Raw genomic sequence first — 25,725 nt, forward strand, 5'->3', positions numbered from 1 at the left:
TGCATTACACAGTTCATTTTCTATGCGTGTATGCGTGCAATCTGAGATGGTATTCAAGTTTAAAACGTACGTTCAATTAAGATGCATGAAGATTTTGTGTCTACATGGTGCGCTGTTTTGAACGTCGTCTTCACTGCGTAAATATATTAATTAATAATCGATTTACGGGGAAACAGTTGGCGACACCGACTACACAAAACAACGACCATGCGATAAATTGATAGCGATAAACCTAGCTGCAGATATTATCGTGATGTTTGACTGTGATTGGTTGGAATTCAAAATTCCATTACACTTAATTGATCGAAAATGGAATGACGTCATATAAACGAAATAGTCAACAGTAATCTCACCAGAGGTTTTGATTTATCTAGAGAAAATCAAAACTCGAGTGGGATTTAATCGACTATTACACGGTTAGAAGAAAGTATATAAAGATTAGAAGAAATAAAGTACTCTAATACAATAAAATATTAATTGACTTACTGAAATTCTATTTCACTAATGTTAGCTTCACCAAAACGTTTGAACAGAGCCGCCATTTTCAGTTGACTGTAAACAAATGACGATCGCAAAGCATGTTTTATAGTACCGTAAAGAATTTGCAGTTTCAAATGTTGGCAAAAAAAGAAACAAATGCTAGGTTAGTGATAAAAACAAACAAATGCTAGGGAAGCAATAAAACTGTGCGATAAGCAGCCATGATTGGTTGAAAGACGTTCTTTCGTACCGTTTTATTGGTCAAAAGTAGTATGACGCAGTAAAAGTGTAATAGTCACCATCAAACTCTGCGTTGCATTCTATCGTCCTTTCTCAATAAAATCAGCATTTATTCAAGAGCCAAAAATAAACATTTTATTTTGCACTTGGTATGGAATTGCAGTTACAGTCAAAGAACAGTTTTCAATGTGACATTATTTTGAACCGCAGACAAATTGCAGAGGACGACCAGCACACTAGATCGGTAATTCTTAAATTGTGGTCCGCGGACATCAAGGGTCCGAGGACTAATAGTCAGGGATCCGCAAGTAAGTTTCCAAAGTAAAATTTAATTTGTTATTTCATTATTTTATTTATTTCAAGATGTTACTATGATAAATCAAATTAAAATATTCACGTACGCAGTAAGTACAAATATTGATTATCATATTTTAATACAATTACAAATTATATATTTATAAATTTATGAGGACAAAGAGAAATCTAATTACATCAATGTAAAAAGAAACATAGAGATATACAGGAACAGAAGTGAAATACCAAAGCTATAAATCTTAATATAAAAGTTAATCTTAATGCAATAACAGTCTTAAACAGTGTAATATAAGCTACATCTTGTCAAAAATTCATTACAAATGTATTTGAACTGTGTAAGACCTATATCACTCGTATATACATGCAGGGTGATTCAAAACAACACCGACAACTCTTAGTATGTTGACAAACATCGTTTTTCAAGAGGGAATCCATGTCCGGAAATAGTCGACCTGGTTGGCAAGTTGGTATAGCGCTGGCCTTCTATGGCCAAGGTTGCGGGTTCGATCCCGGGCCAGGTTGATGACATTTAAGTGTGCTTAAATGCGACAGGCTCATGTCAGTAGATTTACTGGCATGTAAAAGAACTCCTGCGGGACAAAATTCCGGCACATCCGGCGACGCTGATATAACCTCTGCAGTTGCGAGCGTCGTTAAATAAAACATAACATTTTTTTTTTGTCCGGAAATGCATGGTTTTTGGCGCTGTGAGGCGTCAAAATTTCTTTGGATTGTTTTTCGTGCCCTAATAGTTACGCAACCCATTAGGCACCAGCGTAAAGGTTCATTCACAATGAAAATTAAACATAACGTAAGCGTTAACTTAAAAATGTAAACGTTACGGTAAAATCAAGAACATTCACGATGGGAACATAAACATAACCGCTAAGATACTTGGTAACCATGGAAACATAACAACGACGTCATTTCCTCATATTCTGTCGTATACTTCAGCGCTCCACGATTGTGTTCTGTTTGCAAATCACGTAAGTTTGCAAACTTTCATGTTAACGTCTTACGGCAATGTTTATGTCAATGCTTATGTGAATCATTGTGAATGATCCCATTTGGTAGCCTGGCCGCAAACTTCTGTGTTTATGTTACGGTATGTTTAATTTTCATTGTGAATGAGCCTTAAGGTGGATGGACAAACTGCGCATAAAAACCTTCCTGCGCATGTGCTACATCCCTCCATAGTCCATGGTTCGCATCCTCATTGTGTTGTAATGTGGCTGCAACACCACGGAGCTCCAGCTCACTTCGGTGCAAATGTGAGCCACCTTTCATCTCGAAAACACGGGAAGGGTTTTACAGTATACGCAACTGTTTAAAAACGATATCATCACACGCTATTTCGAAATGCTCAGCTAGGCTATGAATAAAGGCGTGCTGGTGCGACGCGTTTTCTTGCAGCAGGAGAGCAGCGCACTCTGTATAAACTACGTAATGTGGCGTGTGCTCTGCCGACTCCCATAACAAGGAATCAGGAAATATCCTATAGGCTATCTCCCAGTATCTGCAGAGCTTGCCAGTGCTGAAGCAGGACTTGCAACACATGAATATGTAACACCGGCCAGAACATTAAATCAAGCCGTCTACATAAAAAGGCAGCTGCAAACAATGATGAAGCGTAATAGAGCAACACTTGCACAACTGCACGTAATTACACAACGAGCATATTCAAGAGGCTGTGCTGTGGCGTAACGGTTGTCATTTGGGAGGCTGGCTGTCCCAGACAATTCCAAGGGCCGCGACCCAACCCTCATCACCACAAGTCAGCAGGATAGAGTTCCTACACGTCGTGCCAACATTGCTGTGGATGTTCATAGTGAAAGACTTCCACGCGCTGGATTGGCAGGGGTGAATGGTCTCCGCTGTCGCCGGACATGACACCTTTGGACTTTTATTCTGTGGGGATGTGTGAAGCAAACCGTCTGCAATGTCCATATTATAAGTAATCAGCACCTGGAACAGCGAATCAGGGAAATTGTCGAATCTGCAACGTCTAATGTTCTTCATCGTGTGTGGTTGGAAGTGGAACACCGCTTAGAAATTTGCAGAGCCACAAATAGAGCCCACACAGAACTACGATAAACGTGTATAAAAACTTTTGAGCTGTATTTTAATATTATAAATGTTTCATAAAAATATTATGTTTTGTTTAGTGGATATAATGGTCTGAAACCCACCACAGCCTTTGGGACACAGCGTGGTTACATAGGTAATCAAATATGGTCATTTGGTCCAGGGAGCATGCTTTGGCATAAAAATAAGTTATTTAACATGTTTCTTGATTATTGAAACTCAAGACTTGAATTGGCAAACATCCAAAGTCCAAAATTTACCGAATTTGACTTTTTGCTTCACATGTAATTTGCATAAGCTACAATCCTGTAAAAAAGGAATATCCCAAGTCCGACTCCAAGTCTGTGTTTTTGAATCATTCAAATATTTATTTCATTACTCTTATATTGCAAACCTATGGAGTTTTTTTGCTCTCCTGAAAAATGTACTTCAATGGACTTGGTATGTTTATCAATTCAGGTCTTCAAATGTCTTTAAATAATTAAAATACGATCATTTTGATCCAGGGAGCATAATTCCTTTAACATGTTTCTTAATTGCCATTGCATCCAAATTATTAAAATACTGTCATTTGGTACAGGGAACACCCGTTTTTGGTGCAAGGATAATGCGTCTAACATGTTTATAAATTAGTTCTGAATACATTCGTTAATAATCACTCCAAAACAATGTCAATATAACGTGGATTGTATACGAAGACAATTTTTTGTGTTGGCCCCGATGTGCATAATTGTTTACATAAATTAAAGCAAATGAAAATTAACATGATAGGCTACATAAATATTATTTTAAGAAACACAGAAAACAAATATGGGTAAATGCTGAGCACAGGAACGTCATTTCGAGGCACTTTGTAAAACGACTCGGATAACCTAGAAAATGAAAATGGACAGCTTCAGTGAGCTCTATGGTAAAATACTAATTTTTACTCCTTTTTTATTGTATTTTTAGTCCAGAGCAAATACTCGTCTTTTACGGTAACACTCGTAAAAATACGATTATGTTCGGCGGACAAAAAAAAAATAAATGTAGTAAAAATTAGTACTTTATGTGGATTGAATATAATGTAAGTGTACGTTGCCGTGGCTCACCCAAATATGTAAAGTAAGTAATAAAATATGTACCTAACAGAATAATAATAAAATTAATACTTTATAAATGTCGCTTGAATGTTTGTAACTTTTACTTGATCATGAAATAGCGCAAAGTCCCGCGTGTGATATCGAAGTTTCAGTTTAATTTATTCAGATTCATAGGCCCACCTGCTGGCAGTCCTTGCAGAGAGTCAAGTAGGCTTACTTTAATTTGTGAAACACGTCCTTAACTAAATAAACAAATTAACATTTTAATAATGACCGGCAAGCTATCGCCTAATGAAAACAGAATAATGCGTTCCTTCTCACCCGCTGGGACTCGAGCAGCTGCCTTTTCACCACGTCGTACAGCGATCTGTGTTTCTCGACCATTTCCACACAACTGTTGCGTTGCCATGGCTACACCATGTTAGTCATCTGTATCGCCAGAAATTTCCCGTTCCGTATTTCCATCACATCCTAAAATTATTGGCTTCGCTTTTGCTTCAAATAATATAGAAAATTCTGTTGATTTTTGTTATATGGTCCAGACACAGTATCTTTATTACGGTATATTGGAATATATTGGTTGCTCTGGACCGAAGACTTCAGTGTAACCGGCGACAGACTTGTAACAGGCCACTCCATATTTTAGTAGCCTACGTGCCGTGCTATTCGCTATGTTAATGAATTGCATTGTTGAAAGTAAGAAGAAGGTGGTGGGGAACTCAGCTGTATAACAATCGAAATAAATACGGCGAGGTGCAATAATTTTAATAGCCATTTTAAAAATCAAGAAATAGCGGGCAATAGGGGAATTTTGTTTGAATGTCATCAGGGAGCTTCGAATGTTTAATGAACTTGGTGGGCCATAAAACAGCAAAAGAGGATCCAACATTCAGGCCAAGTATTAGCTGTCACGTTGCAAGCTGGCAAAAATATCCAGACAGTCAATTGGATTTAGTGTTCGGGCAACAATAGTTGACGGACTGAAAGAAAACATCAAACTACATTTAAATATGTTGATCTATTTCTATATTTCGGCGATTACATTTTTCAGGAAAAAGTAAATAAGTAAATAAATAAATAAGTAAATAAATGAGTAAATAAGTAAATAAATGAGTAAATAAGTAAATAAATAAATACGTATATAAGTAAATAAATGAATAAGTAAATAAATAATTAAATAAATAAATAAGTGAATAAACAATGGCATCCTACAACTCAAGCTGTCCCGCTCTCCGCTCTACAGAATTTGGTTTGGTTTGGTTTGGTTTCACTTATTTAGAGACGTCGTATTCAACCAATATGATCCAACATTTTATCGTCTATGTTACTTCCAATTTGGAAACCAAAGTAAGTATCAATATACAAAATATTACTGTCAGATTAGATTAGAGAGGATCGGGTCATAAGTCCTTGTGTACTATTTCACTGGTTCTAGTTGGACAGGCCTTTACCCTCCTATTATATTGAAGAGTCTGTTCACGATACGTAAAGATATTACTGCCATTAATATGAAAAACCACGTAAGTTTAACGTTACTGACATGTAGTAATATTCATCACTAATATAGACCTAATGTTACTACCTAGTGAAAATAATATCCATTGCTGACCTCCACACTTCTCTGAAATGGCGCCATGACTGAATCTTACGCTTCTTCAGTGGTTTCACTTATTTATAGAAGTTCTATTTATAGGTCTTTCGTTATCTCGTAAAACCAAATGCATGCTGCGCCGTAGTGGAGGTAAGTGACCTAGCTAGCTGCAAGTGGTAGCATAATGAGGGAGGTAAGATTCTCAGTCCAATTTCTTCTTCCCCTAACGTGCAGATAGGTTTCGCAAGATAACGAATGACCTATAACCGATATGATCCTATTCCTCCTCTGGATATAGTCCCACATGCACCATTTATCGGCGAGGATTTCATGTCAATGCTGCAAGGTGAACACAGAGACCAGGTGGAATGGCCTGCAGACATGAATCCGATAGAACAAGTGTGGGCGTGCTGAGTGTGTCAGTAGTCCCCAAGTAACCTGCTGGAGGAATGGGACAACATCCAGACGCTCATGGATGGAATGAATCGGCAAGGAGTGGAAACATACATTATTAGCAACAATTTAATTTTTAAGTGAACAACAATATTCTGTTTATTTTTCCCGTAAGGGATTATAAAGAATATGGCCTTTTATCTTCCAAGCCCCACTATATGCATTATAGCCATGGAAATGTTAAAAATTAAATAAACCTGGTTCAATGCAACGTTTTTCAGCATTCTGTAACAGATTTTATTAGATGGATGTGAGATTGATGTAGCCTAACATTTTCAAGTGGTCGGGTTTGATTCCCTCTCAGTATATTTATTAAATTTGCTAGCAGGGCTTTTACGGTCAGCGGAAACAACGAACATATTTAACATCTGAACATCAGGTGCGACAAGATATTAAACAAATGAGCATCAATGGTTGAGTTGTTTGAACTTTTTCTATTGCTAATTTTCAAAATTGTAGCACAAGGTTTCGAAGAGTGGATCTCGCTTCATCGTCAGGTGAAAACCTACCGTGGGGATCGTTACAAACAGCTAGCCTGTCTGACTGACGACGAATAGAGATCCACTCTTCGAAATCTTGTGCTACAATTTTTGAAAATTAGTAATGGAAAAAGTGCAAACAACTCAAACACTAAACTATTCAGCGTTGCTCTCAGATCATTCAGATCAAAATGGGAATCAGATGCGACAAGACTGTTTCGCCAAGATTGTAGTTGACAGTTGGTTTGGGTTGGTTAAAACTGAATAGAATTCGTGCATTGCTCTAACTGCGATGTCTCCAGGAAGTCAGTTAATGGACGAATCGTGTAACAGGCGGGCGGGATGTTCAACGTCACTGTCTTGCAGTTTGCGAGGTAGAATACGTCTTTGAAATCCTACAGCTAAGCTTGTGGCAACAGTATGAACTGGCGATAACACTTCCGAAGTTCACAGAGTGAGGGAAACGGGGAGGACGCCACCTTTAGGAAAATGCAGCTAACTTACAAAAGTGAAAATATGGATGACTGAATCTTCTGCAAGTATGTAATGTTAACGCACTCAAAGAAAGGGTTAAAACGATGAGTTACTTTAACAATATAAAATTATTGATTGCAGTGTAGCATTTTTTACTTTGAAAGAAAGTGTCAAAACAATCATCCAACACTTTCAATGTTAAAGTTGACATGATTGAGGCACTACGAGCTCTCATGTTGAATTACTCTGAATTTCACCTGCTGTGTTGAAATGTGTCTGCGTTCCTTGTGCATCTCTTGAACAAATCGATGCATGAAATCTTTTTTATCATTATTTTGACGCCTAACGCGTAATATAGGTTATTTTTTCACACGTAAAAATATCTTTCCAATTTATACGAAATTAATGCGATTATCTTTTTATTATCGATTAAAACGCGAAATGTAATATTTTTATCATGATTTCTTTCGAAATTAATGCGGAATTCTATGGTCTTTAGCCCATGATGTAAGTTACTCGTAGCAGTTGATAAAGCGTCGTAAAATAACCAATTGAGAAAAGTTACTCGTAAAGCGAGCAACTAGCAGTTCAACGGGGCACGACCCACGCCGCCTTCTTTGTACATAATAGAGGGACTTTATAACACAGTTAACATAAAACCACTTGTCTCTCTCCAATCGGGCAACAAGTTTCGCTCCCTGGTGATGAGGTTAGAAAGTGGCGTTTGACTGGAATCTCCTCCGCCTGAATCATTTCGTTTGTGTAACAGTCGACCTTCACTTTGTGATGTCAATGATATCGCTAACAAGGAATACATTGCTGTATGACGAAACGTATCGTTCAGCAGGGACAAGCTTTCGAACCGTAGGCTCTAGGGCACGCAGCCCCAAGCCCATGGATGGGCAACTCGTGCTCACAAAGTGCTAAAAAAACCTTGAAAGAGAGAAAGACAGACGGAGCCAGCCGCAGCAGTTACAAGCTGTTTCTAGTTTCGCTGCAAAAGCAGTTCACTGCCACGGTGCGCTCTGGCGGCTCATGCAGGTGGTCGCGATATCTACTCCATGATTTGAATTTCAGAATGACGCATGGTGGAATAATTATAGTAATTTTAGACAAACTGTACCTAATCACACATAACAAAATTATATTATTTCCTAGCTTTATGACTTTATAGTACTATTAAGATTTTGATGACATGTTCCATATTCTAGCTGTGAAGCAATGTACGAACGCCATGGAATGTAAATACAATAACCTAACCTAACCTAACCTAACCTAACTCGACTTAGGCAAACTCTTCAGTCCATAAGCCGCTTTGTTCGACTCTGCTTATGCTGCTTACTTAGTTTGGTTTTTTTTCGACATTTTCCCCGAACGTCACGTGATCCCATTATGAACCCTAGGAATTATTTCGGCAGCGAAGCCACGTAAAGGCGTCGAAGCAAGCAACAAAACACCAAGTCATCAGGGATATCGGCAGCTGCAGACCGGGCATGTAGAAAGCAGATTGTCATCCCTCATCATCTCGTCCACTAACTCGTGACGAGTCATTTAAAAAGCAGGAAGGATTCTCTTATATAACAGACACTGTGTAGACAAATAGTTATTTTCGTTGGGTTTGTTATTTTAAATGTCATATTACAAATTTAGTTTCACGGCGAACATGGCTCTCTGTTATTGTGAAAGTAGTTTAATTGCTAACATGGTAAGGCACTCCATTCCGAGTAACAGCATAGGCTAATATTTATTAAGCACTGCACACCATGTATCAGCAAATACTACGTAACAATGCACAACACACGGTGTGTACCGTAGGCTTGCACGAGGTGGAGCAGCTACCCCGAGCAGTGTCTGCACAACTTGTTCCCTGGCCACATTGCAACACAAATTATAATATTACATTAATCCCAATTAATACTTTGCACAATTTTACTCGCCTACTACCTGTTTTGTAAACTGATAAGGAATTATTGATTCTTTTACAGTTTTCAATAAAACGGACGATTTTCTCGCAATTAAATAAAAGAAGATTAACACGTATCGTTATTAGGAAGTCTGGCAACCCTGCCGTAGGTGAGCCGGCGATGCGCTGTTGCAGACTTTCAGCCTGATTTTCTAATTATAATTACAAAGTCCCGCGCCGTGGCGTCGTGGTCTAAGGCATGCTGCCTAGGACTCGCGTTACGGAATGCGTGCTGGTTCGAGCCCTCATGGGGGAAGAAATTTTCTCATGAAATTTCGACCAGTGTATGGGACCGGTGCCCACCCAGCTACGATAGGTAGCGAAAATCCGGTTCCGTAAACCAGCTATAACGGCTGGGAAGATCATCGTGCTAACCACACGATACCTCCATTCTGGTTGGATGATCGTCAACCTCTGCTTCGGCATGTGGACGTGAGGCCAGCAGCTGGCTGGTCGGTCTTGGCCCCTCATGGGCTGTAGCGCCACGGATTTACTTTACTTTTACTTAATTACAAAACGCACAGAAGTTCTTTACTTATTCTATTGCCCCTTTCAATCTGCGTGGTTACAGGCCGAACGTTAACACTGCAGGCGATAGCGACGTACGGTTCTCTGAAACTTACCTGCGCGTCAGGGGAAGAAGAAAGTGGACTGAGAATCTTCCCTCCCTCGCTATGCTTCTACTTGTAGCAAGCGAGCTCACTTACCCCCACCATTAAGTTCTTATTATATGCTGTACACAGCGCACGCAACCATTTCATTTCACGAGATAACAAATAACCTATAAATAAATAAATAAAAATATATATATATATATAATGGGCTACTTAAACAGATAGTATACTGCTTAGGGATTATAAAAATAACTTTGAAATGTTGAATGCAATAAACTACAGCTGGCTTTACATGGCGGTCCGCAGGTTTGGTCCATTGTCCAAGTCCGACAGGTGGCCTGGGCTGGGTGGTATTTGTGAATCCGACTCTCACAGCTGGGCCATACTGCCTCAGCCCCTGATAGGTCCCACCCACACACGAGTAGCCTGATAAGTCCCAGGGTCGGAGCCCCAAGTCCTTCCTTTACCAGCACTACCCCCAAGATTTTACGGCAGTCTATTTTTACTATTTAGGACGACTGATAAAATGAGGGGGAGATGAGTGTTGATGGACAGATAGAGGGAAACGGGAGTACTCCGAAGAAAACCCCTCTGCAACATTTGCTTTGTCCACCACAAATTTCATCACGACCTACCCGGGGATCGAACCCGAACCGGGTGGAAGACCAGCGCCATAGACGCGGCTAGACTAAAGGCCCATTCACAATGAAAATTAAACATAACCGTAACATAAACACAGAAGTTTGCGGCAGGCTACCAAATGGGATCATTCACAATGATTCACATAAACATTGACATAAACATTACCGTAAGACGTTAACATGGAAGTTTGCAAACTCCAAACTTTCATCCTTATGCTTACGTGATTTGCAAACAGAACACAATCGTGGAGCGCTGAAGTATAAGACAGAATATGAGGAAATGGCGTCGTTGTTATGTTTCCATGGTTACCAAGTATGTTTGCTGTTATGTTTATGTTCCCATCGTGAATGATGGTATGACTTCTTGATTTTACTGTAACGTTAAGTTAACGCTTACGTTATGTTTAATTTTCATTGTGAATGAGCCTTAAAGCTGGAAATATAACTGGCAGCATGGTAATGTAAACGTGTGTCAATATCATGCATGACTGGTCACCTATCTGGAAGGTGAGCAGTGTTACCACTCACACCCAGATCGCAGCGAAAGCGGGTTTACATAACCCTCCTTACTTTACGAATTTGACAATTTCGTTGCTGCCAACGTTATTCCGTGTAGCTACAGTTCATTTTCTTCAAATATACTTGAATAAAATTATTTAATATGCATCCAAAAAGGAGATTACACAAACAGTGAGATATGCCCGCCATCCTGAGGCAGTGCCAGTGGATCCCAAACTGTCTGGAGGTGCGAGCACTTTTGAGCCCCCCCCCCCCCAGTACCATACTGGTACTTAACCTAGTCGAAAAATACCTCTGTAAAACCTAAAACGACATAATTTTACTCAAACCAATGGATACCACCGAAAAGCGACCAAAATACAGGGTGATTCATGACCTCTGCAAAAAAAAAAAAACTCTGGGGATCGATAGATCTCACAATGACGATCATTTTTCGTAAGACAACCCATGTCTCCGATGCCTCGTGTAGGAGCTACGCGAAATCGAAGAAAGAGAGGTTTAGTGACATTTACAGTTAATTATGGAATAAATTATTCATTTATTTCTTCAAGTACCCTTGCGGACAAGTTACAAGTGTCCTTTCATTTTGCTATCCTGTTTGAATGGACCGCTCTTCGCTACTTATGGAGGATGTACCCATCACAATCTGATTCAACATAACGTCCCAACACACTTCAACCTGGTTGTATGAGCAATAGATAGGGAGAGACGAACTGTTGCGTGGCCAGCGTGATCACCCGACTTTACGCCCTTAATCTTTCTTTTTCTTTTGGGAAATATGACGTAATGCACCACTCGAATTGACACCAGAGAGGAACCGATTATGCGAGTATTAGCTGCTTTTGATCAAATTCGACACAGGCCGATAACCACTGCTACGACGGTGCAACGAATGTAATCAGGTTCAGGGAGGGAAGATACTTTGAACACCTGTAGCTTGTCAGCAAACATACTTGAAAAATAATTCATTTCATAATTATTGTTAATGTCGTTTAAACCTATCTTTGTTTCGAGTCGCTTAGCTCCTAAACAAGGCATCGGAGGACATGGATTTTACGAAAAATGATCCTCATTGTGAGATCTATCGATCTCCAGAGTTTCCTGCAGAGGTCATGAATCACCCTGTATAAGTATAATTATGGTGCAACAGTGACACGAAATATTGCGTAAACATCATTTATAGTACTTCAAACGATGATCACCTCCACGCCGCAACGCTGTGAGACTTGTGCTATCTGGTATTGATTAATATCCAGCCGCTATCAATGACGATGCTTTCCTTTGAAGAGACAAGATAGGAGTTTGGTTATTGATTAGGCCGCGTTGACATAGGCCTATGACTACCAATGATGTGTTAGCATTTTTAATTGACGTGCCGGTATCAACTCCACGCAGAGTACGCAGCACCGTTGCCGTATCTCGTGTTCATTGACGCGCATTGGAATAAATATGAGCCGTTCAGAGCAGAAGTGGTGTAAATCAATTGTGACTTACACCACTTTTGCTCTGAACGGCTCATATAAACTACGCTAATGATTCGGTCGTTATTATACAAATTTAAATTACATAAATATATATATATTTTGCCTGTAAATGTATATACGAAGAACAGAGAGATTGACAGAGAGAAAAAAAAAACAAAAAGAAAGTAGGAATTGTATTTTGTATATTATTTATTTGAGCCGTTCAGAGCAAACGTCAAAATTGACTTACACCACTTCTGCTCTGAACGGCTCATATATCGCTAATGGTAATAATATTGTAACTAGGAACGATCTTTACAGCGGAAACGTGACAACAATGCTTGACATTAAAGTATTGACGAGTGCAAAAAAGGTGTATCACAACACAAAGGCTTCCGAGTGGGTATTAAATGAACCCATTTGTTTATCCTTGCAGCTTGTTCCAGAGCTCACGCTATTCGCAGCTAGATGACGCTGTAGTCTCCTTCAAGCTCACAGCAGTGGAGTGCGCTGACACAGCATGGAGAGCGTTACACTTTGTGATGAGGGTACTAAGAAAGGGCTCTGATAAATCCAAAGAGATTGCATATAAGTCACTAGTACGTCCAGTAATGGAATATGTGCTGCATGTTGGGATCCTTACAGATTATAACATATAAAGACATTGGGAAAGATTAAAAAACGGGCTGTCAAGCGTTGCCGTAATAATTCAACATTGAAATGGGACACACTCACGGACAGGAGAACGCGAATTCGATTATGCGCAATGTTCAAAATATACAGAGGTGAGCCTGCCTGGAGAGAAATAAAAAATAGGTTGCAGCCGCCAAATTACTCTTCAAGGAACGACCTCACATAAATTGAGGTAAAGAAGACAGAGGACGGACACTGGAAAGTTTTCTTTTCTCAATCGTACTATCAGGGACTGGAATGCTTTACCTGCAGACTTGCTAAAGGCTTTACCAGTAACCAAAAATGTATTTAAAAATAGGCTTAAGGACTTTACTAATAGACAGTAGTATATTTTGCACACTATTTAAAGAGCGTAATTGATGTTTTGTTATTTGAAGTGTTGTATCAGTGATGAAGTGTGTTTGTGTCAGTAGTTTATAATGGTAATGCAAAGTATTTGAACACTGAAATGTTTTTGAGTGTTGGTGAAATCAGGATAGTATCAGTGAAATGTGTCGTAAATTCCAGTGCAGTGAGTGAGTTTATATCGAAATGAGTATAGTGCTGAAAGGTATTTGTGCATGTATGAATGTATCATATATAGTCGTGGGTTTTAGTTCGCACTTTAGATTGAGTTTGAATGTTATGTTAAGTTATAGTGGTTCATTTAATTTAGGATGCCCCTTGTTAATATTATTATACTGTTATTATTATTAATTTATTATTAATTATATTTATTATTAATTGTCATTATTGAGTGTAATTAGTTACCACTGCCACCACGTATTTACCCATTTGCAATGTGAATAAATACAAACACATACATGTTTGCAATATCGTTTGTTTCTATATTTACTTTTTTCTCGCACAATTTGAAGAGCGCTATAGTCGGAAAAGCTGAAGCAGCAGCAGAACTCTGGAGGCCAAACGCCTCCACACTTTTCGGTTATGCACGCGGGATTTGAGAAAGTCTGTGCGTGTATGGGCCGCTGTGATGCAGCGGCTTGGTGCACTGTTTGGTTAATTACAAAATGTGGTTTAAACTGATAGAAATATTGATGGTTTGAGGCCTAAACGTTGAATAAAGAGGAGATCCCACAATCCTCACCTGCGAACAGGAATGATGACGAAGTTCACGGAACGCACAGCCCTGCAATGCGAGCTCCCCAGAATGTCAACAGTGTGCTTAATCCACTTTCATTTGCAGAAAAAAGTAGGTCTGCTGGTGCAGCAAGCCTTCCTAAACCAGTTCTCTTAACGAGTCGGAATGGTCCAAGCAAATTAATAAATTTCGCATTCCTGCCGTCCCTGTTCCTTCAGTTACAGAGTGGCATTTCATAGCCAGTTCTCTCTGATGAGATTCATGCGGAGTGGAATGTGCCCACATGCCTGAGGAGTCCCCGTGCTTGCGAATGTATAGCGTTGTTCGTTTGTAATTACTCTGCTCATGTACCAATGCACCAAAGAGTGTAAAAATCTATCGAGTCTTAACCCCAAGTATGAAATGCAGTCTTGTCACACCTGATGCGTATTTGTATAACATCATATCGCACCTGATGTTCAGATGTTAAATATTTTCATTGTTTCCTTAACAATACAGTGGACCGTGATATTGTGTTATGGCCGAACATATTAGTTTGGTAATCTGTGTCTATATGTTACAAATTAGTTATTAATGCATTCCCGAAATAGTGCTATTCAAATATCAGAAGAGTTTTTCCATCATGTTAACAATCACTAAATGAAAGTACCTGGTTCAAAATAAAATGTTATAACCTCAATTTTTTTAAATCTTGTTGTTTGGTTTCTCTAATCATAACAATGTCTACAGCTACTGTCAAATGTTTGTCCATAAATTTCATATTGCAGGAGACCAAGGCCATACCGACCAATGAAGTACAATATATTAAGTTAGCAACTTTTTTTTTTTCCGAGGCATCGATTTTGAAGTACCTGTAATTCTTGATTAGAATTAGGCTTTAAAAACAGAAGAATCGATCATTATGTATATGGTCGATTTAACTATAAAACTCATTACAATTCAGTTAAATTTACGAGTCTATGTAAAAAAAGGTATAAAATTAGTTTTTATACAAAATAACTACCAAATTCATTATTCTAGTGAAATTGTATTCACATTGATATGTATAGGCCTACTATAATAAAATACAAATAAATTGAATAATTAAAGGAAGAAAATCTCATCTAAATAAGAGGACTCGGGGAAGGAAGCAAGAATACTTGTAGCATTGCCGCGCTGAATGGCGATACCAATGCGCTGAGGTAGATATTGACTGCTTTGAGGGTCCCCAGAAAGCTGCACTAAACTTCTGCCTATGGTGGAGATGAGAGCTTTGGCTTCACTACACCATGATCCAAACGTTTCTACCGCAAAAGGGATAAAAATATAATTATCTGCAACTCAAATGTCTTACATGTTATCTTCTTTATATTAATTAATTTTCTTGCTGTCATAGTCTTAACCAAATATGACGCGAGTTTCCATCTCTTTGGTAATGCACTAGCGCCACGTGCTCGGCTATGGTAGTCTACGTCACAGGAAGGACTAGGACGGTCCTTCTGGCCTGTGGAGGGCCTCGGTGCGCCGAGCATACGCAGGTTTACCAACAGCGCAGTTCTCTGCTTCTCGTTATGGGCACTATCGAATAAATCGGACACAGTCCATCTTCATGTGATTGGTAAATCGAACGAATTTTTGTATTGATCCCAAATCATCAAAAAATTCGACAGTTCCGTTAATTTAATTATTCGCTGCTGGGTTGTGGACAATGACGCCCCCCCCCCAACCGCCAAAAGGCTCCAACGTTATTCTTCCCCCAATACGTCACAATTAGCTACGCTCATACTACGTTTGTGTAACATCGTCAACACTTGGAAGGAGTGAAATGCAAGAAGTTAATAAGACGTCTTTGTGACGACAGAATTCAAGTGTGCAGTTTTCAAACGGCATATGTGCAAACGAGGAGCCGGAAGTGATGTCAATACAGAGATACCACGACTGAAGTACACGATCTTCAAAATTCACTTAAAAACGTATAACAGAAGTGTTCCTGTAACAGATATACGTCATATTGAACAGAGAGTGCCAAACAGTACAGGATGTGCTAAAGAAACGGGAGATTTTGAAATAATGAAATGAAACTTTAGATATTGTATTAAATTAACTTTTAATATAATCACAATATAGAATATAGTATGCCATTTGCATGTAATAACTCGTTCTTGAAAATGACAATCGACATCCTCAAATAAATATGGCCCAATAATTTCTTTGGAAGAGACAGCACTCCAAACGATTGGGCCTGCCTTCTGTGAATGTAGGGGCCGCTCATGAAGTCGCCGTGCATAACATCGACAATGTTCAGAGTGCGAACAGTTTTTTTTCTTCTCTAGAGCGGAGCCTTTTCTTCTGAATCGCGAGCCCGGGCTTTAATCGCACAGGATCATGGCGACGAGTTGGAAGTGGCGGCGAAACTGCCTACCAGTAGCTTCTGCGCTTTGACCATTCAGATAATAAGATTCTACAGCAAATCCTCGTTGCCCACCAGTCCAATGCTCCATGTTTAATAAATTGCAACAACCAGACTAAACAATGACAACGAATACAAGTCTATAAGATAATCCATGCACTAACAACAACAAAATTAAAATCTCCCGTTTTTTGGCCCGCCTTGTATATGTTAACGACCTGATTCCTAACAAAGCAATTCGGCCCATCAGGTATTATGTGACAGTCTATACCAGGGGTCGTGTCTGGGCTCGCGTTACGGAATGCGCGCTGGTTATTGTTCTCATCTTGAAGAATTTTTCTCATGAAATTTTGGCCAGTGCATAGGGCCGGTGTCCACCCAGCATCGGAATAAATTTGGGAAGCTACGTTGTGTAGCGAAATACGGTTTCGAAAACCACTCACAACGCTGACCACATGTTACCCACTTACAGGTTGGATGGGATGGGCTATCACACCACGGGTTATTGCTTCAGCTTACGAATGAACGTTTCGAGAATAATATCGGAGGAATGCCTCCAGACGGGTTTTTAGATGTTTTCTTCTACAGTAGCTATTATTCCACAATCAAAACTACTATCACTAGTGCTGCAATAACGACCATTATCACAACTAACACTATTATGACTGACAAACACAATTACGACTGCCACCAACACTGCGATATCACCACCAGAGCGTTACTCCGGCCATTATCTTCACTACTCCTACAATTACCTTCACTACTAGCACAGTTATCTTCACCATTGTTATTTGTTAGGCTTCTGGACTGTAGCTTCATCAGTAAAGCTGTACATGTATTGGACAACCTGCCACTCCAGTCTCATTTTGTATTTCTTTTTCGGACTTTCTACTTTATTTTGATTGTACTGTATTTATTTACATTCCAGGGTATTCATACATCGCTCCACAGCTAGAATATGGAACATGTCAAACGAAATATATACTGTATGTATATATACATATATATATATATTTCGTTTGACATGTTCCACACACACACACACACATACACACACACACACACACACACACACACACACACACATATATATATACTGGGTGTTCATTTCAAAGTGTGTCATGACTTCACTGATGTTGAGTCACCGATTTGAAGCGAGTTGCAGCTTATATGTCAGAGAAGTTGCCTATTATTCAAGGCGTTCTTCAATCTGAACTTGAGAACGTGTATGGTATAACTTGAACGACGTAGCAACAGATGGCGGTCTGTAAGGTCTGTGTGCTACCATAACCTCTTTCGAACTGTGTTTTGCGCCGGCAAGTCGTACGCAGGGTATTTGTTATCATCGGTTGCGTACGGTAACATTCCACAACACAAATCAAATGCTCCGTGTCCATGTTGACCGTCGAAGTTAATGTCAACAAATACGTAAGTAATAGTCTTAACCTTCTCCCCATATCCCGACAGTACGTATTTCCAAACAGTTCACATTCCTGCCACTACCGGCGTTATCGTACGCATCGGTGCGTACTCTTCAGAATGAACGCCGTACTTGCTAGGCAACTTCTCTGCCTCCTAGGTAATACACCTTTGCGGAAGTGTGGGAATATTGAATTCTCTAGGCTCATCGGCTAGCCACATGACGGCATACAGCGAGCCGTGACACACTTTGAACTGAACACCCAGTATAAAACAGGCCGAAACATGTTAACCAGGTACGGTAAAATATAACACGAGAAAGATATATATATATATATATATATATATATATATATATATATACACACACACACACTATACTATACTATACTATACTATACTATACTATACTATACTATACTATACTATACTAGGTATACTATAAGATCTTAATTATAGTCACAGTCTAGTTGAAATATATACAGAAGGGTTTTACAATGTAGTCTACTAGTACAACACAAGGGGTTAGTGTCAATACTTAATACAAGACAGAAATATTCATGATACATTGTTGAATGTTACAAATTTGCCTATGGAATAGAAGGCGTGAAAAATTAGGTACTTCTTTAATTTGGCCCTAAATAATCGTATGTTTTCAGTTTGATTTTTTATATCCATAGAAAGGCTATTAAAATTTTTTGCTGCCATATAACGCACTCCTTTTTGATAGCACGATAGACTTGCCGATGGAGTATGAAAGTCATTTTTTGACGCGTATTTATGGTATGAACTGTTGAACTAGTTACAAAGTTTTCATTTCATTCTGAGAGATCAAACTCCTATGCAGCGACTGCTGCTTAATTAGTTTGAAAACGGCGCACATGAAACGTCATTTAAATATGAAATTAAGAGGCCTGCATTATAAAAATGGTTATTAACTGTAGGTCGGCTGAGATATTTATTCTCTCTGATATAACATTACGTTCAGACAGCACCACATGTTTGTCAGACAGGCTGGTCATCGCTTCACAACTTCAAGACCATAAGTAACGACTATCGTAGTTACGAAAATACTTCGTAATCTGCCTCCAATAGAGATAAAAATTACCCACAGAATATTACTTTGTGAGATCAACATTTCTGAATCGTTTTTAATGATAACTTTATGTTCTGTAAACCTGGCCCCAAATGTAGTGACACCCTGTATTTACATTCTCTCCTCAGAGGTAGGACCATGCGGAATTGATGTTCTGTAATAAAAGTGTCTAGCTCATTTTGCACACATTTTGTGTATATTAGTGAGTCTGGAATTTGTTTTCTATTTACAGCGCACTATTGTAATACTGTAATGCCATTCGCCCAGTTTACACCTAGGCACAGTAACATTGCAAAGTCAATTAGGCTGCACCCTATTAAGTCCATGTCTTACTTTTTATTACAGAAAATTAGTTGATGTGCGCAGTCTGAAATATAAGCAGGAAAACTGAACTGCTGCAAAAAGAACAGAACGCATTTTCAGAAAGTATGTGTCACCAAATCATACAAAGACGCAATTTCGGACAGTTGACTGTTAACTGAGCTACGATCGGCGTCAATCTCACCCTGATGACTAGGGCTAGGATTTTGATGACCTATAAATCATGAAAAAATGTCCTAAAACAATGCATTTATGACCTAAAAACGTTCAAAAATGCCCTTAAAAATGCCATAAAATTGATCTTACATAATTGGCTTAGTAGGAAAAGAGGTTTTTTACTACTTAATAATATTTAGACTAGTAATTAAATTAAATGTTATATAATTTTTTCTAAGTAGTATACTTAAATTAATCATTTTACCTGATGTAGTTTCCATGTATGATCGTTCCCTTCTGCTTCTGTAAGTGGACGTGAGTTCAACAGTCAGCTGGTCTGTCTTGGCCCTTCATGGACTGTAGCGCCATGGATTTACTTTACTTTTAGTTTCCGTGTAGTCTACCACAAGGCCACTCTTATCCGGAATTAGCAGGTATAGAGGAGTCTATATTGAAGGGATGGTTGGACTGATCCATTACATGGGGTGTACTACGTTAAAGTGGCAATATTTGTGTACAAAAACGATTAAAATATTATATCAAACAATGGGTATTAATGGGCAAAATATGTAAAGAGAATATCAAAGGAAATAAACATTATTTTACATTAATAATGGGCATTTATGGCCGAAATTAAATGAAAATGCCTAAAAAATGACCGAATAAAACAAAAGATGCTCTTATGAGTTGAAACAGGCAAAAAATGCAAAAAAAAAATGCCCTAACAAATATGTCTCAAAACACTCAGTTTATCACATAACATATAAATACTAAAGCAGCTATGTTTCTGGCTTACTAGAAAAAAGATGCAATTTCATCAAAATCCTAGCCCTGCTGATGACGCAGGTTCACACTCAGGGCGGAGGTGGGGGCAGGCCGGCGGACATATCAGCTGTCAGCGGAGCGGAGCCGCTCAGTGTGGCCAGCGACTCCGAGAGGCAGGCATCGCAGGTACGGCCTTCTACTTGTTATTATTATTATTATTATTATTATTATTATTATTATTACCTGGAGCTTCTTTTCCCACTTATCACATGTGCGCAAGAATAAATTCGGACTGTGTTTTATTCGTTGACATTATACAATTTGTCCACCGAAACGCCGGCTGTGGTATTATGTTCGAGTGAGATTAACTGATATTATACAGCGCGTTTTTTTTCTTTTTCTTTTTTTAGAGTATAGGACGAAGAAATTTAACATTGCTACGACAAACATATGTATAAAACAACGGAGAAATAACTTAATCAGTGGGCCTTGTTTAGAAATTAGCAGGCTTTGACAATTTGTGAAACAAGAAAGGATCAATCATCTACAGATGGTGTCATGTGGAAGAATATACAGGGTGTTCCATCTGAAATAAGAAAGTTAATGCGATTCCCGGTTAAACTGGAAATGGTATTTAAATAACAACTGCAAATGTTTGTGTGTTTTATATCGCATAAGCACTTCACATAAATCATAGCATAACTGTAATAATATTATTTCGGGCCTTCCATAATCCAGTTTCAACCGGTATAATTCTATATGTAACGTGTTCTCAGGGGCGAAGCTCTTAAGAGGCTTTTGAGACTTGGCCTACGCAAAAAATTTGAGTTATTCCTAGTAACATTAGGCCTACAAGTTCGCAATAACGATGTATCGTAACACTTGGCTTCACTCCGATCCTTCCGTATGTAAAGTTCACTGTTGGCAGTCATTCCAGGATAGAGAGTTCAGTGCGAGGCTTCTGGTAGAATGGCTACGAGCCCCTACAGCCGAGGCTGCGCAGAAGTTTAGAGTAGGGACAAATTGAAGCTTGCGTCCGCCGCCATGTTTTGGGAGAAGCACCGGCTAGCAGACGGCTGCACTATACAATGCTGAATGTTTAATATATATGTTTGTGTCTCTTATAAATCAATCTGAATGGATAAATGAAAAAAAAAATCTTATTAACATTTAAAGCGACCATGTTAAAGACATAATCAAGCTTAGTTGCCGTTAGTTTGACATGAAACGTAAGAAAACTGCAACAATTTGATACCGAAACTAAAGACGTTGTATAGTTATTTGACAACATATAGAGCGAACAGAAATACAAAAGCATATAGTAGTAATAATTCAGATGAAAAGAAAATTATTAGTATTAACTATTGTTAACAAAACACTGCCTCTAAACATGTTTGCTTTGATATGGACGAGAAATGAACAATTATTATATATTCGCTTCCATATCACATAATATAGGCCTACACCTGTAAAATAGAAACACGTACCTAATGTTTTAGTTCGAAATATAAGTAGGCCTACCGTGCAATGGCTTATTATCACAGCTGTAGTATGAAATAAACGTCACATGCATGAATTAGTCATTTAGTCACATAATAGAACTCAGGCCTAGTGTACAAAACATCTTGCCTATTGATTCATTATTATTATTATTATTATTATTATTATTATTATTATTATTATTATTATTATTATTATTACTGACTCCGTTAAATATTGTCTTACAATATTTTATGTAAAGTCGTGTTATACTGGTAACCTTAAGCTGTGTGCTAACATCTGCTCTTTATGTAGTACTTTCTTTTGTTTGCTTATTTAATGACGCTGTATCAACTGCTAGATTATTTAGCATGGATGGTATTGATGATAGCGAGATGATATTTGGCGAGACGAGGCCAAGGATCCGCCATAGATTACCTGATATTCACCTTACGGTTGGGGATATAAGAAAAAATCCAACCGGGAAATCAGCGGGAATCGAACCCGCGACCGAGCGCGACTCCGGACCGACAGTCCTTAGCCCTCTGAGCTAGGTCAGTAGATCTTTATGTACTTTTATGGTCAGTTTAACAAGTTTAAAATATGATTCTCGGGAGGAATCTTGGATCCATTTTCTAAAATATGTTCCTATAAGTGTAGAAAGATTGTACAAGTGTTCTACTTCTAGAGCACATTGTTTTCACAAGATGTAAGAGTGGGTGGTAATACATATGCCATTGAACTGTTAACATCTGTATAATCGCTCTTTCACTTAAGCGGCATATTTCTATAATCTCAGATGATGGTATGACAAGACTCCCATTATTCTTTCGTTAAAAAAATAAAAGAGATTTTGTTTACTGCTGGTAGGCTTCGTACCATAAATTGAGTCTTTAGATTTATTACACCATATTTTTCTTAACGATTTAACAACTAAGCCGGCAATGAATACAATCACATTTTGACAATATTGTGTCATTGAGAATGATGTAAGAATGAGGGAATTGCAATCAATGTCTGCAGTAGAAGAGTCATATCGCCTCTGATTCTCAAAACACTGAGGATTATTATCACAGTGCGTTAGATGTTTGGATAATACCATTGGGTATAATTATAGACATTTTTAGCGGACATCCCTCTCTTTGTAATATAATTTAAATAAATTATTTACATATTTTCTAACGTATATAATAACATAAGTAAAAATATTCCATGTATTCGGTCTTAGGAAATAGAAATAAACTAATAAGTATTTTATGAGCAATATAAGGCGTTCTTATTTAAAACATGCTTAGTTACAATATTTAGATTTACTTCTGCTATTTTATATTATACGTTAGAAAATGCGTAAATAAGTTTAGTTATATTACAGTGAAGGAGGAAATCCACTAAGAAAACGCCTATATATCCAATGGTATTTTCTAAACTCCGAATGCTTTATAGAAACAATCATTCGTGATCCCCAAACATGGCGTCGCGCGAACCTGCGCGAGAGGTTTCAAATTTGTACGATACCAGCGCCAATTGTGTGTCTAGATATATAACTACAACGTCTTTGAATGGCTACGACCTTGACTCGCAAGCTTCAGGGGCAACGGGGAGGGAAGACCGGGGGAGTATCGATTCGCTACATCTCCGAACGAAACGCAGCTAGCCTCACCTACACAATAATACTTTGCGCTATATTGGTGTTCTGTGAATGCGCCGCATTGTTTAGTGTTAGTTTAATCAAACGTACATGCGTGTATTTGTTATATATTAATTTTGTGTGAAAAGGCTCATACTGAAAGAACATTGAGGTAGTTTTTTTTTGTAGAAATAACCCATTACTTACTTACTGGCTTTTAAGGAGCCCGGAGGTTCATTGCCGCCCTCACATAAGCCCGCCATTGGTCCCTATCCTGAGCAAGATTAATCCATTCGCTATCATCATATCCCAACTCCCTCAAATCCATTTTCATGTTATCTTCCCATCTACGTCTCGGCCTCCCTAAAGGTCTTTTTCCCTCCGGCCTCCCAACTAACACTCTATATGCATTTCTGGATTCGCCCATACGTGCTACATGCCCTGCCCATCTCAAACGTCTGGATTTAATGTTCCTAATTATGTCAGGTGAAGAATACAATGCGTGCAGTTCTGTGTTGTGTACCTTTCTCCATTCTCCTGTAACTTCATCCCTCTTAGCCCCAAATATTTTCCTAAGAACCTTATTCTCAAACACCCTTAATCTCTGTTCCTCCTCAAAGTGAGAGTCAAAGTTTCACAACCGTACAGAACAAACGGTAATATGACTGTTTTATAAATTCTAACTTTCAGATATTTTGACAGCAGACTGGATGACAAAAGTTTCTCAACCGAATAATAACAGGCATTTCCCATATTTATTCTGTGTTTAATAATCCATTAGTGCTCAGAACTATTTTCGTTTTTTTCTACATATTTTCACATATACTTGATCTATGTATCGTTCGTGTAATGGAAAAAATACTAAAAAAAATTTATAGGCATTAGAAGATGCTAAAATTTCGCGACCACTGAGCACTAGAGAAATCATTTTTGAAAGGGAACACGGAACACGTTTCACCCAATCACCGCCCTGACCTAGGCAGTACTGGGCAACATAGTATGTGATCTGCATGTAACACTAACACAGACCCGTTTGGTTTAGTTTGACACAGAAACGTATTAGCTTTTCTTTGTGAACTATTTTGCATGGTGTCTTCCATACCATGTAACAATGGTCTCAACAATGGATAGTGCAGCTCCAGGAGGCATTTGAAGAGATAAGTTATATAATCAGAAAAGGGTGTAAATCTGTAAAATTAATCATAATTTATTTTTGTATTATTATTATTGAGATGAATAGAATGTAATGCATCTTCAAGTCTTCGTCTCCGACACAATCTTCACATTATAGTCAGATTTTTCCTGTTGATTTCACAATTTTCTAAATTTATTCCATGTGTACACTTATGCTCTTCTGATTCCTCATATGATCTTCGCTCTCAAGATGTCCTTCGACTTTACTGTCTGAATCTTCATCTGGTGACTCATTAGGAAATGATTCTAAGACTTGACGGTTCCAATTACTCTGCTCTTCACAGTCAGTAAATTATGATCTGGAACGAAACGCATACTGTGGTGCTCACTCGTTGTAGGATAGCCCACAACAAACCACTGTCATAAACTAGCATTATCTGAAATGTGAGATTTGAAATAATTAAGTAAGATTTAACAGTATTTACATTTTAGTTTCATGTATGTAAACACATTCAAAATCACAACAGAATTTCGCGTCTGCACTCCACTTTAAAATGAAAGATTGTGCCTGCGATGGCGGGAACATAATATGTCCAGAAGAGCTTACGTCACGAAAAAAAGTGTCAAGCTAATACGAGTAATATGTTTACTACAATTTCATAAAGTTGCCACTGAGCACTAATGGGTTAGGAAACCGTTTTCAAGTTGAACGTATGAAGAAAAATGTGCTTACAAAGATAGGAGATCAACACCGCATTTAGGCCTACATATATTTTTAAGTAGGTTATTTCACGACGCTTTATCAACATCTTTGGTTATTTAGCGTCTGAATGTGATGAAAGTGATAATGCCGGTGAAATGAGTCCGGGGTCCAGCACCGAAAGTTACCCAGCATTTGCTCATGTTGGGTTAAGGGAAAACCCCCGGAAAAAACCTCAACCAGGTAACTTGCCCCGACCGGGAATCGAACCCGGGCCATCTGGTTTCGCGGCCAGACGCGCTGACCATTACTCCATAGATGTGGACGCCTACGTATTAAAATAGCGGATGGAGAAAGACAAAATAGAAAACTTCAGTTTTCGTGGTATAAGAAATATCCTTAGCTAACAGTGCTCTGTATTGTTACATCTGTGTTGTGCTTCGGGGTGACAATGAGTGGTCTGGGG

The 25,725-nt window shown here is 38.5% G+C and overlaps 2 protein-coding genes across 5 annotated transcripts in view; one reads left to right on the plus strand and one right to left on the minus strand.

Annotated features, from left to right (window-relative positions):
* The window catches only part of LOC138706779 (testis-expressed protein 47-like), a 45,886-nt gene that overhangs the window by 13,367 nt on the left and 6,794 nt on the right, over window positions 1-25,725 (minus strand). The window contains exon 1 of one of the 3 annotated variants that reach the window (XM_069836464.1): window positions 4,524-4,627. The exons of 1 other annotated variant lie outside the window; for it this stretch is intronic. In XM_069836464.1, the coding sequence (XP_069692565.1) occupies window positions 4,524-4,586 (63 nt within the window). In that variant the 5' untranslated portion in view covers window positions 4,587-4,627. Of the gene's footprint in view, window positions 1-4,523; window positions 4,628-25,725 lie in introns of those variants that run through there. One more of the 3 variants, XM_069836466.1, reaches the window with a different exon arrangement.
* LOC138706777 (putative fatty acyl-CoA reductase CG5065) overlaps window positions 20,202-25,725 on the plus strand; it is a 48,024-nt gene continuing 42,500 nt past the window's right edge. The window contains exon 1 of one of the 2 annotated variants that reach the window (XM_069836461.1): window positions 20,202-20,505. The gene's annotated coding sequence lies outside the window, so the exon portion shown is untranslated. The remainder of the gene's footprint in view (window positions 20,506-25,725) is intronic. The other variant, XM_069836462.1, reaches the window with a different exon arrangement.

The sequence above is a fragment of the Periplaneta americana genome, chromosome 9, assembly GCF_040183065.1.
Source record: "Periplaneta americana isolate PAMFEO1 chromosome 9, P.americana_PAMFEO1_priV1, whole genome shotgun sequence".
Lineage (NCBI taxonomy): Eukaryota > Metazoa > Arthropoda > Insecta > Blattodea > Blattidae > Periplaneta > Periplaneta americana.